At 41.3% G+C, this 15,607-nt stretch overlaps 1 protein-coding gene across 5 annotated transcripts in view; it reads right to left on the reverse strand.

The window, feature by feature from the left end:
* The window catches only part of ITGB4 (integrin subunit beta 4), a 91,150-nt gene that overhangs the window by 3,336 nt on the left and 72,207 nt on the right, over positions 1-15,607 (reverse strand). For 2 of the 5 annotated variants that reach the window (XM_073587933.1, XM_073587934.1), the window contains exons 24-40: positions 14,880-15,028; positions 14,618-14,797; positions 14,057-14,205; positions 13,735-13,942; positions 13,495-13,646; positions 12,778-12,958; positions 12,095-12,232; positions 10,440-10,622; positions 10,172-10,303; positions 7,862-8,020; positions 7,496-7,630; positions 5,669-5,785; positions 5,427-5,576; positions 5,081-5,269; positions 3,264-3,419; positions 3,013-3,177; positions 77-193 (exon numbers count right to left, since the gene is read on the reverse strand). In XM_073587933.1, the coding sequence (XP_073444034.1) occupies positions 77-193; positions 3,013-3,177; positions 3,264-3,419; positions 5,081-5,269; positions 5,427-5,576; positions 5,669-5,785; positions 7,496-7,630; positions 7,862-8,020; positions 10,172-10,303; positions 10,440-10,622; positions 12,095-12,232; positions 12,778-12,958; positions 13,495-13,646; positions 13,735-13,942; positions 14,057-14,205; positions 14,618-14,797; positions 14,880-15,028 (2,660 nt within the window). Of the gene's footprint in view, positions 1-76; positions 194-3,012; positions 3,178-3,263; positions 3,420-5,080; positions 5,270-5,426; positions 5,577-5,668; positions 5,786-7,495; positions 7,631-7,861; positions 8,021-9,722; positions 9,915-10,171; positions 10,304-10,439; positions 10,623-12,094; positions 12,233-12,777; positions 12,959-13,494; positions 13,647-13,734; positions 13,943-14,056; positions 14,206-14,617; positions 14,798-14,879; positions 15,029-15,607 lie in introns of all 5 variants that reach the window. The other 3 variants (XM_073587937.1, XM_073587936.1, XM_073587935.1) reach the window with 3 other exon arrangements.

A 15,607-nucleotide genomic window follows, 5' to 3' on the forward strand; every position in this document is an offset into this window, starting at 1 on the left:
ATGAATCAGTCACCCACCACTTAACTGCCACAAGAACAGATGTGTAAAAAAAAAAAAACCCTAATGTTTTAATTACCTGTGAAGAACGGCTCTGACATTGTCGAGTGAGTAATATTGGTCTGACTGTATTCTGTTGGCAGGTTAAAGACTTCACGGCGTGTCATCTGCTGTGTCCCAAACTGGGAGAAATTTCCTACAAGTAACATAGGTCACAGATGAATGTAACTATAAAAATAAAGACTACATCAGACGTGTGTATTTCTGATAATCTATGTGCACAATAAAGGAGTGTGGTGGAATGTCTCACAATATTATAACTGCTGTGCCGTACAATAGCCGTCTGCCTGACAGTACACAAGGTAACTACATCAGGCTTAAAGGGAATAAGTCACCAGGTTATTACTACCCCATATGAGAGCAGCTTATTATAGGGGCAAACACTGATTCTTGTGATTTGTCACTTACTGGGTTGCTTGCTATTATTTAGATGAAATCACTGTTTTATCTGCTGCATATCTTCCAAAAAATACGGAGAAAAAATGTTTACCATATACAATGAAAAATAAGTATTTATTAATGCAAAAGTTCAATTACATAAATAATAAAATGTACATTAAAATATATCATATCAATTAGTATGTATACACATGATCCACAAGACTGATGGCCGCAGAACATAATAGCAGGACAGAGCAAAAAATAACCTATGTCAAACCAATGGTGAGAGAAAGAGTTAATGTAAACATCAGGCAGCTGATTCACTCAGTATCAGGTGGCTCATATAGCCAGCCATGCAGTGCAATGGTATGCTGAACAAGTGTCCCGAAATCATAAACATCACCATGGTATCAACAATGAATATATATGTATACATATGCAAAGACCGCTACATGACAAGTAAAGAATGAAGACGTTAATTACCCATAGTGACTGCCCGTGCAGTGACCACATTCCCCGACGCACGTTTCGCTTGATATTTCGTTGCTTCCTCAGGGAGCTCTTTACTTAGTCATGTAGCGGTCTTTGCATATGTATACATATATATTCATTGTCGATACCATGGTAATGTTTATGATTTTGGAGCACTTGCTCAGCATACCATTGCACTGCATGGTTGGCTATATGAGCCACCTGATGTTTACATTAACTCTTTCTATCACCATTGGTTTGACATAGATTATTTTTTGCTCTGTCCTGCTATTATGTTCTGCTCATAGTCTGTGGCCATCAGTCTTGTGGATCATGTGTATACTTATTTTTCATTGTATATGGTAAACTCATTTTTTCTCCGTATTTTTTGATATGTATCTCTGAGTTTATATACATGAAATTTTCTTGACTTTGTGCTGGTACTTTTTATGCATATCTTCCAGTTTTCTGAAGGTTGAGCTATAAAACTCTGGCCACACCACTGATTGGCAGTTTTCTGCCAATGCACAGTGTACACAGAAATAGGCGCAAGGTTATACATAGCTCATATATATGTTAAACTATCTGGCAGCAGGTTTACTACTTCTAGTGATAATATCCTGCTGATAAATTCAGCAATCAGCCACGTAAGTGAGAAATACTGGAATAAGGGTCTCAGTCCTTTCATTATGCTGCTCTAAGTTTAAGTGGCAAAAACATGGTGACAGATTCCCTTTAAAGGAGACCCTATTTCACAATACATATAATAAATAAATGTGCTTAACCTGATATAACTGGTGTACTAACTTTGAAAATTCATGTCAGAATTGCGATACATGCCTCAAATTTAAAGTGAGCATTTTATCAGTCCAGCAGCAGGTCATGGAATTAAATGCTTACTGTAGAAATGTTTTTCTGCACAATAGTATAGTCTAGCTCAAATGCATTTTCAAATTAAGTACACCTGATTCATCAGGTCTAAGATCTATTAAATAATTGACATAGTTTGTATTGTGAAATCTGCTTTAAGGTGCAGTAAAAAGTGCCAATGTATTATAAGACAATGTAGGTATGTCCTGTTGGTGGATCCGAACTAAGGGCTGTCCTGAATTAGGTAATGGTCACTTATGCCTTTAGGTTAGCCAGGGTCAGAGCGGTCGCTCTATGTGGGGTGGTGGCGAGACGGTGGAGTGCGTTAACACTCAGTTGTAGCAACTGAGTGTTAACGCACTCCACCGTCTCGCCACCACCCCACATAGAGTGACCGCTCTGACCCTGGCTAACCTAAAGGCATAAGTGACCATTACCTAATTCAGGACAGCCCTTAGTTCAGAACTACTACGGGCATACTCGCTGTCCCTATTTTTGATCATAAGGACGACATCCTTCATGAACCACTACATTGTTCAAGGCGACTTATGTGATCAAGGTCTTGAATGACCGAAACGTCATTCTGTCGCAATCACTATAAGAGCACTTGCTTTCAATAAATTTCACTAATAAGCAAATACTCCTTAAGTGTATGTGTGCAGTGATTCTAATAGACATTTATGTGGGACTCATGAGCCTCCTTCACTAGCACCATACCCCCGTACCTATCGTGTGCTAGCCATTGAATCTCATACTGTTGGTGGATCCGTATTGCAAGCTTCTGATGGTACTGTTGCTAGGGTAAGGCCACATGTAAGCAGTAGGGACAAGTAGCCTAGGCATTATTTACCCATCAATGTGCTTTTAAGGGCCATATATAATAATATATATAATTTAGCTCCCCTGTTAAAAAGCACAATATGTTTGTGCAATTTAGACTATATTATAACTTACCTCCTGATCCGCTGCAATGTCATATGTTGAAATAATGGATACTGCCTGTTTTTATTTAGCTATCAAATGCAGGGGGCAGAGATGCCTATTGGTGCCACCAAACCTTCTGTGGTATAGCAAGTAACATGAACACTCTCCAAATTGACATGGTGATTGCAATGTGGCACCTGTTTTTAAGCTAAGACCCACGTATGTCTGGGCTGTACATAGTTTCAGAACAGGTAAAGTTATAATTTTGGAAGTATTGCCGTATAGTGCTCATCATAATCCCCCACTTACCGCCATCCTGTGATTCAATGGTAATTATCCCTTCTCTCTCTGGCCCAAATCCTTGTGTGGTTTTGGCCTGGACCTTGAACTTGTAAGGAAGGTTCTCACTCAGGAAGGGCACAGTCAGTGTTGTCTCGTGCATATCACCTTCCACATATATATTCCTTGGCTCACCTGAGATTAATATATTCACATAAATATCCTAATTTACCCATGTCAATTGTATTTTCTTATCCAATCTGCTGATTTGAGTGTCTTACCTCCACCGTGCAACATTTCACAGGTTACCATGTAACCCAGGATGGTCCCATTGGGTTTTCTTGGCCTTACCCAGCTGAGTTGTAGAGAGTCTGGTGTCAGGGCAGTGAACACAAGGGGTCCAGGTGCGCTTGGGGTGCTCAAAGTGAAAGGAGAACCTGCAAAGAAGAGAGAAATAATCAATATAGACATCTAATTTTGTGATGATTACATGTTAAAAATTCTATGAAAATTGCTTTATGATTCACAGATACCTCTGTTAGGGCTTGTAACAAAGTCACTGATAAAGTACTGGAGGGGAGATATGTGTTACTATCCTTAATGGCATCAGTGATGTAAAAGCCAGAGTATTTTCCTCGAGCACACTGGTCTGTTTTTTTTATGTGGACATCCACAGAGTGGGTGGGAGGGTGTCCACCTTAACTGCACCTGCAGATCCGGCACCGCCATGTGCTAACAGGACTTGTGTGATGTCACAGTCATGTGATCAGTCACATGAGGGAGGAGTCACATGGTCTGCGGCTTAAATGGATGAGCTACAGAGGCAGGCTTTGTTCAGCTGGGCTGGAGAGAGGATTCTCCAATAGTTTGTGTCCTGAGGAGGAAAGACTAAACCTGTGGTACTGCAGAGCGTGCAGCTCCCCGCAAAAGTATGGACTGTGTACAGCATTTTTGTTTTCTTTGATGTTTTGCTCAGAGGGCCGTGTTTATTCTCCCAGCTTGGTTTATGCTGTTTTTAATAAACCAAGCACAGTCTTAAAGAGAAAGTGTCCCATTCCTATCTCTGTCAAGCCGAGTGAGCCGCTCTACCACAGTCTGTTCCATAAAGATCCAGTTCGACTTAGTAGAGTTAAATGAACAACTGTCAACTTATTTTTCACCTTTCATTACTTAATATGAAATATGTTTTATCGTCTTGACAGCTTCCTTACCTGACTTATGTATAACAATTGACATCACGCTTTCCCCCGTACCGGAGGTCCGCTGCCTCGGAGTAACCCTTGACTCTGCCCTGTCCTTCAACCGCACATCCAAGCTCTCTCCACCTCCTGTCGCCTCCAGCTCAAAAATATTTCCAGAATCTGTCCCTTCCTCCACCCTCATTCTACTAAAATGCTTGTGCATGCCCTCATCTCCCGCCTCGACTATTGCAACATCCTTTTCTGTGACCTCCCTGCTAACACCCACGCACCTCTCCAGTCCATCCTTAACTCTGCAGCCCGACTAATTCCTCTCCTCTGCAAATCTCTTCACTAGCTCCCATTCCCTCAGCGTATACAATTCAAATTACTAATACTGACCTACAAGGCCATCTATAACCTGTCTCCTCCATATATCTCTGAACTAATCTCCCGATACCTTCCCTCATGTAATCTCCGGTCCTCTCAAGACCACCTCCTCTCCTCCACACTTATTCGCTCCTCACCCAACCGCCTCCAAGACTTCTCCCGAATAGCCCACATCCTCTGGAATTCTTTGCCCTAACACATCCGACTATCAACCACAATCGGATCCTTCAGACGGAACCTGAAAACCCATCTCTTCAGGAAAGCTTACAGCCTGCAATGATCCCCGCTGCCTCCTCACCACTACTGGAGCTACTGCAACCCCTCAACCTACTGTCTCCTTCCCCACCATCCTGTAGAATGTAAGCCCGAAAGGGCAGGGTCCTCTCTCCCTCTATAGTCTGTGATTATTAGTTTGTTTACTGTAAGTGATATCAGTAATTTGTATGTAACCCCTTCTCCTGTACAGCACCATGGAATCAATGGTGCTATATAAATAAATAATAATAATGTCTAGAAAAATCACTCTGTACCTGGTACTGGACTGAGAGGACTCTGAGGGTCAACTTGAGACTCAATTGTGATGACACCTTCCCGTTCTGGACCCCATCCTTCTTCACTCTGTGCTTTAACCCTGAACATATATGAGTGATTGGGGAGTAAATCTTCCACCACCACAGAGTTTTCTCGAGGATTTGGGATGTCGATTGTTCGTGAGTCTCCTGGAAGAGGAATGAAGTTGTCATACATATGCTACAACCTGTATAGTTCTCAGCATTAGTTTAGTGACAGTATAAAGCATATACTCATATTTTATCCCTCCTCATGTCTAGCAATGGTATGCCATTATCTATAGAAAACATTTTAAGTACAGCCTACCTCCATGGAGTAGCTGATAGTGCACCTTGTATCCTAGGACCTCACGTTCACATTGCGGCTCCTGCCAGCTGACCTTTAAGGATGTCGGTCCCAATGCTGAGAACACTAAGCGGGTTGGAGTGTCTGGGATACCGGGTGAGAGACGTGACTCTAATTGGGCATCAAGCAAATTTGTTACTTTGCCTGGAAGAGCCAAGGATGCAAAATTATTATTTATCTTGGAAATGCTCCCCCACACTCACCTTGTATGGCCACATCTAAGCTGGATAGGGCATCACGCACATCTTCTGAGTGAGTTCGTCCTCTTCCAGTGCCCATCATAAGTGGAGGCAGCCCCAATCTGCTTTGTCCTGATGTACCTATAAAGATGCCAGTCAGTGTTGTGGAGAACTAGTAATGATACTGATAGCTAGGACAGTCACATAGACCCATCTCGAAGACCACTTGTCCACATGCCGAGGAGAAGTGTAACGCATAAGCACAGCAACACATACTTACCCAGATTTTTTTGACACCTTCCAAAACCTGTGATTACCTATCCAGCTGCACGTCCAAGCTTCAATATTGCTGATTTCAACCAGTGGGCTGCAAACCTTAAATATCCGCGTCTTATGCAGAGCATACACTAGATCATCATGCATGGCAGGATCCAGCTTTGAAGATGAATGGTTAACAGCAACATGGAGTTAACCCCTCCAAGCCCAGAGACCGACAATAAATCGGGTCTCTGGTGATGAAATAAGGGGCGTCAGCCATGCATGATTGGAAGGTTAAGGATAAGCAGGCAGGTTAACCCATTCATAACCAGACAGGCATGTTGCGTGTTTTTTTTTAAAAAAATGTGCATTCCCCAATATGGATAAAATCCACAGTGAACATACTGTATGTCCATGAGCTGGCCTCTTTTGTCCAGTTCTAAAATCTAGTCGACCCATTTTAGTTATATCTGATTCAGGGAAAGCTGCCTGATAATTTGTAGAGATTTCTAAGGCTCTGTTCCCATTTCGGTTTTATTTGCATATTCCCATTTCTGTTCAGACACGCCGTCTTTTCCGTTTTAGGAATAACTTGCTATATATATACAAATACATGTAGAGGCATCCCATTGATTATTATAGGGTACAAATAGGTTACTTTTTTTTAAGAATGGAAGAAAAAATTCTGCATGCAAGACTTTTCCCAGTTCTAAAAACTAGATGCCAAACAAGACCCCATAAAAATCAAAGGGCCACTCAGCCTCCAATTGCATAACTGATGCAATGGATCACTTACTCCATTTATTCCCTAACTGAACAGACAAGAAGAGTGTCTGATCAGAAATGTGAACAGAGCTCTAAAATCCTGAAAGGAAAATCTTTTTTCATTATCCAGCAAATTGGGAAAGATAAAGCTAGTTGGGCAGTGATAGGACTAGTCGAGGGCAGTTGTATCGATCAGTGTAGGACATGTTTGCCATGGGTCCCCCCCAAGTCCACTGACCCTTCTCTTACACATAGTTTTCTCTACGAGTCCAGTCATATTCTTGAAAATTCTTGACACCTGGATTTTATTCATTTTGGGGCAAATGCTCTTCAAATATGAAACTCCGACCAGTCTGTTATGAGGTGTGGGAAAGCAATTCATGCATGGCGATCATTACGTGGGGAAATAGATTGTGTGGCATTTAGCAATCCTCAGTACGTCATCAGCCATTAATGAAAATTGCCAGCATCTGGTATAATCCTTTAAGGCCTCATTCACACGTTCAGTCCTTGGTGAGTTTTTTACCTCAGTATCTGTAAGCCAAAACCAGGAGTGGAACAATCAGAGGAAAAGTAGAATAGAAACTCGTCACCACTTCTGGATTTATCCCCCACTCCTGGTTTTGGCTTACAGATACTGAGGTAAAAAACTCACCCAATGTGTGCATGTGGCCTTATTGTTCCTGATACTTTGGATTACGCCAATATCCAGCACAATCATTTCCAGTTATTTGCGTCTCATTGGATCGGAATTTGAAACTGAGGATGGGATGAAGCATCCATGGAAAGCAATGACCAAATAGCATGAGTGACATGTTTCCATGGTACCTATCACCGCGTGCATCCTTCTAGGACTGTCAGCCATAGTTATTGTGTCCCGGATGGTGCAGCTGCCATGGTAACCCTTCACCTTTGCCCCAGCGAGGCGTCTTTCAGGGTATTCCTGCATGGGACGCAGGACCCCTCCACAAGGATAGGGAAAAGAGACAGCAGGAGATTGTGAGAAAGAAATAGTGGGCCAAAACATTGCATGAGAGAATAAACGCCGTAATCGTAAAAACGTCTCAGAACGTGTAATGCAAGATTACTATCAACATAGTAGTAGTAATGGGCTTTTGTCCACCCTGACCACATGAGGGGATAGTAAATCACTTAGGCCCTTTTGTTATGTACCAGCAAGAAACCAATACTTACTATGTCCTGTGATGGTTGTGTGCTGGGAGCTCGTACTGCCAAACCTGTAGGAATCCTGCTGAACGTGGGGGCTGAGCTGCTGGTAGCTTGTTACTGTCCGGGTTAGACTGTTCCCTGAACCAGGGAATGAAAAGTCCATGCGCCCATTGAGCAGTTGTTCTACAAACAAGTTCAATACATTAGAAATCTCATCACACAGAATGGTTTCTAATCTTTAGGCAAAATCTCATATTAAACAATACTTTCCTAGTCTTCCGAAATAAGGGGGCTCTCAGGTTGCTACTACTGAAAAGGAAACTGTTTTTGGCAATGCCTTCAGGGATTTTACATGAGGCATACCGAGGATTTGAAATACTTTACTGTTGAGCATGTTGGGACCATTAATACTGGGTATATTGGTTGATGGGAAGCACTCCGAATGTAAATGTAATGGGGGCACTGTTAATGAGGGCAATTCTTAAGTTGCCAATTTGGTTGGGTGTTACTATGTGACTATGAAATATAATCTTTTGTTTTCTTCCTTCCAGAAATCTTTAGGCTGGGTTTGATATGACATGTTGGGCACATTCATTTTTGTGGGGCTGAGTTTCAGTACCAGACACAGTACATAGACTAGAGTGACCCTGTTCCTGCAGTGCGAAAACCTAATTGGGGAGATATCTGTAGCTAATATGGGTTGTATGATGGTGAGACAAGTGGTCTTCTACTGGATGGTCTAGTCAAAGAAGTTGGCCAATGTGCTTAAAATATGGTTAAACTGAAAACCTGTCATTATATTATAAGATAGTCTTTTGGAGAAGTTATAGTGAATATGGAAATATTTCCACATCACACTTAGCACACCAGATCAAGATACTACTTGATGGTAATTATTAAGGTTTGTTCACTTTGACTTTTATACTTAGGCGTTACCTAAAGATCCTTTTCAAGAGCTGTACACGTTAAAGTTTAATAAAATGTGTCTTGCGATAGTTTTCACCATTTGAAAGCAACAACATATATAAGCATAAATCATGACATTTTCATTGGTGTGGATATTATGGTGCACTCTGCCCTCTTGTGGCTCATATTCATATTGGTTCTTGTTTTGTATTTAAAGCGGTTGTCCAATGAAAACAAGTTATCACCTATCCGTGAGACACATGACAACTTGTGCATAGGGGAGGCTCTGACTGCCGGGACTTGCATCAATCGGCAGAATGGGCTGTTTTTCCCTGTTTGGAACAGCAGTGCACAAGCAAGAGCTATGGTGCTCCACCGATTTCTTATGGGGCTGCCAAGTGCCGCACTTGCTTTTTTTCTGACAGCCGCATAGTGAATGAATGTAAAATAGGTTAGCCGGCTGCTATTTTGTAATGAGGATTAATGTTTGCCTATATGGTGATCAGTGCTGGTCCTAGTGGTCGGACCCCCACCTATCCTATGGGCAAGTGATCATTTGTTTTCACTGGACAATCCCTTTTAAGTCTACTTAAAAAAATATGAATGAATGAAACAGCAATGTCTTAACACATTTTACTTAAAATGTGTCCCATTTGTGGCCAGTAGTCAGATTGGCCTGAACACTACATTATTTTTTCAACTTTTCATTTTTTTTAACACAACTGCTTATTGTATTCTTTTATGCACTACAATCCAGACTGATGAAAATGATATGTGTAGGACAATGATTAGAAAAGTATTTTACAAGAGTTTAATGAATAGCCCCTCTATCCACTGACTGCTCCACCACACCGAATGAACAAGCATAAGAGTGAAGAGAGTCATGCAACTGAAGGCTGTTAGCACTTTACACTGGTGGGGGGTTGAAGGGAGGGAGGAAAACATACAGTAGTGGACCCCCCCACCATCTGGTTGTCACCTTCTGCAGTTGCCCGCATGGTTCCCATCCTCTTCAGAGAACTGGAATGGTCCATCTGATCCTGACTTTCAGTGTCTGTGGAAATTGCACTGCTGACTGACAGACGTGGGATGACTTCTACAGGAAGTTTCCATGTGACACGGCGCAGATCCATTTCCGATCCCAGGAGTGGGATGAATTTCCAGTGCTTTCCTTCAAGGGACAGGGGTGACTTAGATGGGGGGGTACATACTAAGGAATAAGGGTTGAATGGGAGTGGGGGTTTACAGTTTATGGGACAGTGTGGTTGGTGCTAACAGCCAACAGACTAAGCTTGTAGATTATCCAGTGGGTCCATACTGATTGTCTGACTTCGAAATGCGTGGAGACATCATCAGATGGTCTTAGGAATCTACCCTTCCCTCTATGAATGGTATCATGAATGAGAATATGAAGATCTTATTCCTTACCTGATTCATCTGACACACTAGGTCTTTTGCTTCCTACTGGAGATCGAAGGACATCTGTACTGTACATCAGATAGCTATCATATTCTTCTCCACCTTCTGCATCAATAATGGGGACATCCGGGATAATTGGGACTGCAAGGAACCAACAGATAAGGATGATTTACAGACCAGAAGAACTAGTCTCCTGATGGCGTCAACCTAGATTTCTAATCAAGTTACAGAGAGTCATTTAAGTAACATAAGTTTAGGAGGACACTTTATTACTTACTGGACATTGGGCGGGCAGGCTGGGTGGCCAAGTTCATGGTGGCATCTCTCTCTGGGCCCCAGCCTGCTCCATTACGAGCTTTAACAGTATACCGGTATGGCTGAGACTCCCTCAAATTCTCAATGAGAATCATTCGTTTCTTTGGGTCATTAATTAAAACCTTCTTCATAGAAGTAATGGGTTCTACCAGAAAGATCAAAAAAATTTTAATTAATTTACAGCTTACATAAGGCTTCCATATTACACAATTATATCATACATTGGAGGAAATTTATCAAGTTAAATGCCCCAGAATTCAGGCACAATTTCCATCAAAAACAGTCTTATCGCTTGCACCATGTTTATTATGTTTTTTGTCTGAGAAAGGGGAATGACTTTTCTGAATATAGGCATTTTTTGGGGGGACGTGAAGAAGTGATGTAATGTGCCGATTTTTTTCCGGAAATTTGAAAAAAGAAGTCATCTAAAAAGTGGTGTAAGTTTAGAAAATACAGTCTAAAGATTCATCAAATTTATCAAGCAGCATGATAAATCTGGCTTATTTTAAGACTGTCTAGTCTAATTTTGCACTGTTCAAGTATTATACAGTGTTGATACATTTAATAAGTCTAATAATAATATACAATATCTATATATCAGGTATGATTTTTCATCCTTAAAATGAAAGATTTATTTATTTAAAATACACAGATCAAGGCACTATACATGAAATCATACATAAAATATTGCCCAGATTTTTTTTTTACTAATTTAGTCCATAGCAAAACATGCGTCTTATAGTCAGTTTTTCTGATTTTCTGCTTTCTCTTTTTTTTTGCGTACATGATTACAGGGGCAGCCATCTTGTCTTATCTGCTGTGCTCCTCTGTTACCTGAAGTTGAGGGCTATTCTTTACAGCAGCCACACCGACCTCAAAATCTTTAGTATGAAGAAGTTCAATGACTTCTATGAGAGAATGTTCTAGACACGCTCTGTGTACTGCGCAGGGAGAAGGAAGAAGTGAGCTGTAACCATCTTGTGGTTGATACTGTTATCTGTCTCCAGCTTTATATGCTGAAAATTCCAATCATGGATGGGGTGAGTTAATGCAAAATACTTTTTCTCTCCCAAGTTCACTCAAAATTATTTGGGCAGAAGACTGTGATTAAAATTAGTAAAATATTTTTACAAATGAAAGTAGTGCTGTGACTGTATATGTGCTTGTCCCTAAATACAAATTATACTTTTTTTTATAGATATCAAATTAAGGGAAATATAGCATTGAAGCCATATGCAAATCAGGCTGGAAGTGCACTGGAGGCATGCCCAGCTCTTGAGCTACTTCTTCCACGTATATTCCCATGCCCTCAATGCACTTCCAGACGAATTTGCTTATAGCTTCTATGTTAGATTTCTCATGCACAGCGCATTAGATATCTATAATAAAAGAAAACATTTGCATTGGGGGACAAGCACACAGTATATAGCCACCTCTACTTCCATATGTAAAAACGTGATGACGGGTTCCCTTTAAATAGATGTAGCTGTCATTTCCACCTTCATTAACATGGAAGCTCGCTAAAATCTGGTATTGACTGAAGGACAAATTTCCTGGTAGAGCTTCATTAAAGTAGAAGAACTAGACATGTTGGAGAATAGATGGTGTCCTACTTACGGTTATCCTCGTTCACCATGCCATAGTTAACTTCGTAAGCAGTGATGTTGCCATTGGTCTCAGCAGGCTCGGCCCAGCTTACTTGGGTCACTGTGCTTGAAATAACATTAAAGGCAAGACGACCTGGTTCACTTGGAACTACAGAAAATAAGAAAAGACAAGGTAGCACATAATGTGTAGACCTGAGTGAAATGTCATCAGTTGTCACTCTGACACTTTTTGTACCATCTGTTCTCGGTTTCATTGTAGACCAAAGAATTAAGGCAAATGCTATACTGTTCAATAGTCAAGGATGACACGTTCTTCATAAGATGCACTTCATTTGTATCGTATGATTGGGCTAGGCTATTAAATATCATTTTCTAATTAGTTTGTGACCTTTAGTCATCGGGTCTTTGCACCACCTACTGGAAATTGTGTGAGGCTATAGCCATGAGGGCATGGTCAGATGTGATTGCAGATAATACCTAAGAATAAGTAAAATACTAAAATATAATAAAAACAGTGTTGCACTATGACTAGATGAATCTTTATATCTATATTCATAAGCCCAGTTCTATATGGCGTTTAAAAAAAATCTAGGAATTGAACAGCATAGAAACTCAATTATCAAACGGTGACAACAATTTGGGTTTGTGGGTTTGCCGGACGAAGCCTTGGATAAACTACATCAACGTACTCACCATCCTCAAGGGTCTGACATGTCACAATGTCTGTATAAGGGCCCTCTTCCTGCATATCATAGGCACAAACACGCATTTCATAGTCGCAGTATGGATATAAGTTGACTAGCTCTGCAGAAGGCACCTTGGTGTCTATCACTGTAGCATCAGACTCTGAGTCTCCTTGAATCCAGTGACGAACCTTAAACAATAATGACTTGCATTTAAGGGTGATAGAATCAATAAGAACTTCTGATAAAAAATAAATTGCATCCTTCCATTATAGTTGAATAATCCAGCGCACAATTATAAAAGATGACCTAAGGCCATTAAACAACCACATCATCTACATGTTTGGTCTTTTAATAGCCTCTTCAGACAGGCCACCCTCACTTAGGATGTGCACAGAACGATCAGTAAAGGATTGTTCTGTGTACATAATCTGTCATTGTTCTCAACATCACATGTTTACACAGGCTGATTTGGCACTGAGAATGATGATTTTAACGCAAGCTTAAAAATAACTTTACCCGACGAACAAGCACATTGCTTGTTCATCAAGTGATGGGCAGTCTGAAATTAGATGGTAAGTCTACTAAACAGATGCCAACCTATATCTGCCTAATGTTCAGATATCTTACTGTAGCCAAGCATTATATTCATAACTGTGAGTAGTAATAACTGACATTTTTTAGATAACACAAAGATTGGCCTTTAAGATAACAAAAAGACACTTACTTTATACCCAGCAGCTCTTCCTCCAGGCGGGGGAACCCAGTTGAGTCGGATTTTTCTAGCACTAATAGCCTGAGCATTTAGATTAACGGGAGCTCCTATCTTTCCACGAGGAGACTGGAGAGCCTGCTGTGTCATTACTTTTGGTACAATATCTGATAAATGAATTGGACAAGTAGGTTAATATCAAAGTTCAATAACACAAGTTTTACCAGTACCTACAATGTGTAGTTATTAACTCACCTGCAGTGTCATCAATGGTGATGGTACATTGTGGGTACTTGCCAATCTTGGCACCATACTTTGGATTGCTCAGCTCCAACAGGAATTGTTTAACCTGCCTGTTTCCAAGTAAAGTGTCCATCTCTGATCGATCAAGTAGAGGAACCATGACTTGTGACTGAGTTTCATCTCCTTGGAATGTGACTTCACCTTCTGAGAAAGCATAATCCTAAAATAATAAATGGGAAAATATTACAATAAGAATTAGAGAGATCAAACCCAACGTCTAGTTAATCCTTATAAGAAGGCTAATCATCCAGTACTCCCGCAGATTTCTATTTACCTTGCCGTCACGAGCTGTCAAGTCCTGGGTGCGATAGGTCACCTGAGACTTGCCATTCTGTAGAATTTCACGTGAAAGTGGGACGCGAGCAAATTGGTCCTGGCGGCTGTAGGTGTATGCTGGCTTCACAAAGGTCACAACACTCTTAGCTATGACAGAAGATGAAGATATTAATGAATTCCAAGTCTATATACTGGTGTTCAAAGGTGAACTAATAGTTTAAAAAAAGATTACATACAGGACCATGAAAAGAGTGATTTTTGTTGCCCTAAATATTAAAATATTGTGCAGGCAGTTTGCATTTACTGGGGCAATTTTACAAACCTAAATATGTCACTATTCTGACTCCATTTGCTAAAAAGATAAAAATCTGCTGTATCTTCTTTGCGCCAGCTATATTATACTTTTAGACACTTTTCGATGCCTCTCTAGACATGGGGAGCGACAATATTTTTGTGCAGAAAAACCAAGTAAACCAAGCAAGCCATGGCATAAAGGCTGACAAAAGTATCTAAATACGGTCCAAATTAAATAAATCTACCCCACTTTCTCTTATCCCACCTTGTTCTTTAATGATTGTGATGTTGACATTTTTCCGTCCCAACCGGGCAATTCCTGAGGGAACCTCTACAGCTTCCACAAGTAGCTGCTTCTCATCATCATCTTCTGGTCGGATGAAGAGAGGAACTCGCACATCCACCATTTCCACCCCGGGCTGGAATTCCACCAGACCGTGAGCATCTACAACAGACACATAGGGGCGCCAAAGATCAGAAAATGTGAAGACTTGATGTTTCAGCGTCTAGAGGACATTAGTTCTTACCTCTATCAGATGTGACTGTGTAATATCCTGGCGTGACCTTCAAGTCCTGGAATGCCTCTTGTGATACGTGCTTCTCTGTGACTTTTACAATTTCAGGTTCAGCTTCTCTTGGAGCCATTAATACAGTGTCTGCGATTGTATGGTCCTGTCTGCAAGGTGTGATATGGAGATGTCAGATTTGCATTTGTAGGTCAAATAATAAAATGGCCTAATGTTAAAGGGGGTCTCCAGGATCCTAAATTGATTACCTATCCTTTTGTTTTACCATTAAAATTGTTAGGAACGGCGGAACGCACTAAATAAAAATGATAATAAAGTGCGTTCGCCACTCGGGGTCCACCGTGCAGTAGGTGTTACAACCGCTGCTGAGTGATGGCAGGAGCAATATGGCGGTATAATGCGCACGGGTTCAACTTCACCCGTAGTGCACAGAGCGGGCTCTGTTCACACACAGAGACGCCGCAACACAAAAATACAAAGAACACTGAACCTGTTAGTGTCACAGAGTTCAGTTAAAATGCACACACGGTATCTGGTCACAGGAGCAGGTCCTAAGACAGAGGAGCTGCGTGCTTCTAGACCAACCGTGTGTGCGGCGTCGCTACTGCGAGCGCCAAGGGGGCTGAAACTGCAGCGCGGCATAGGACAATGCCGCTCGACGACAAGGCTGGAAGGCAAGCGCGATGTCGGACGCTAGCGTAGTGGTGCGGTGAGCACAGTGGCTTAAG

Source organism: Dendrobates tinctorius, unplaced genomic scaffold, assembly GCF_039654945.1.
Source record: "Dendrobates tinctorius isolate UK_male_01 unplaced genomic scaffold, ASM3965494v1 ptg000103l, whole genome shotgun sequence".
In the NCBI taxonomy this organism is placed as follows: domain Eukaryota; kingdom Metazoa; phylum Chordata; class Amphibia; order Anura; family Dendrobatidae; genus Dendrobates; species Dendrobates tinctorius.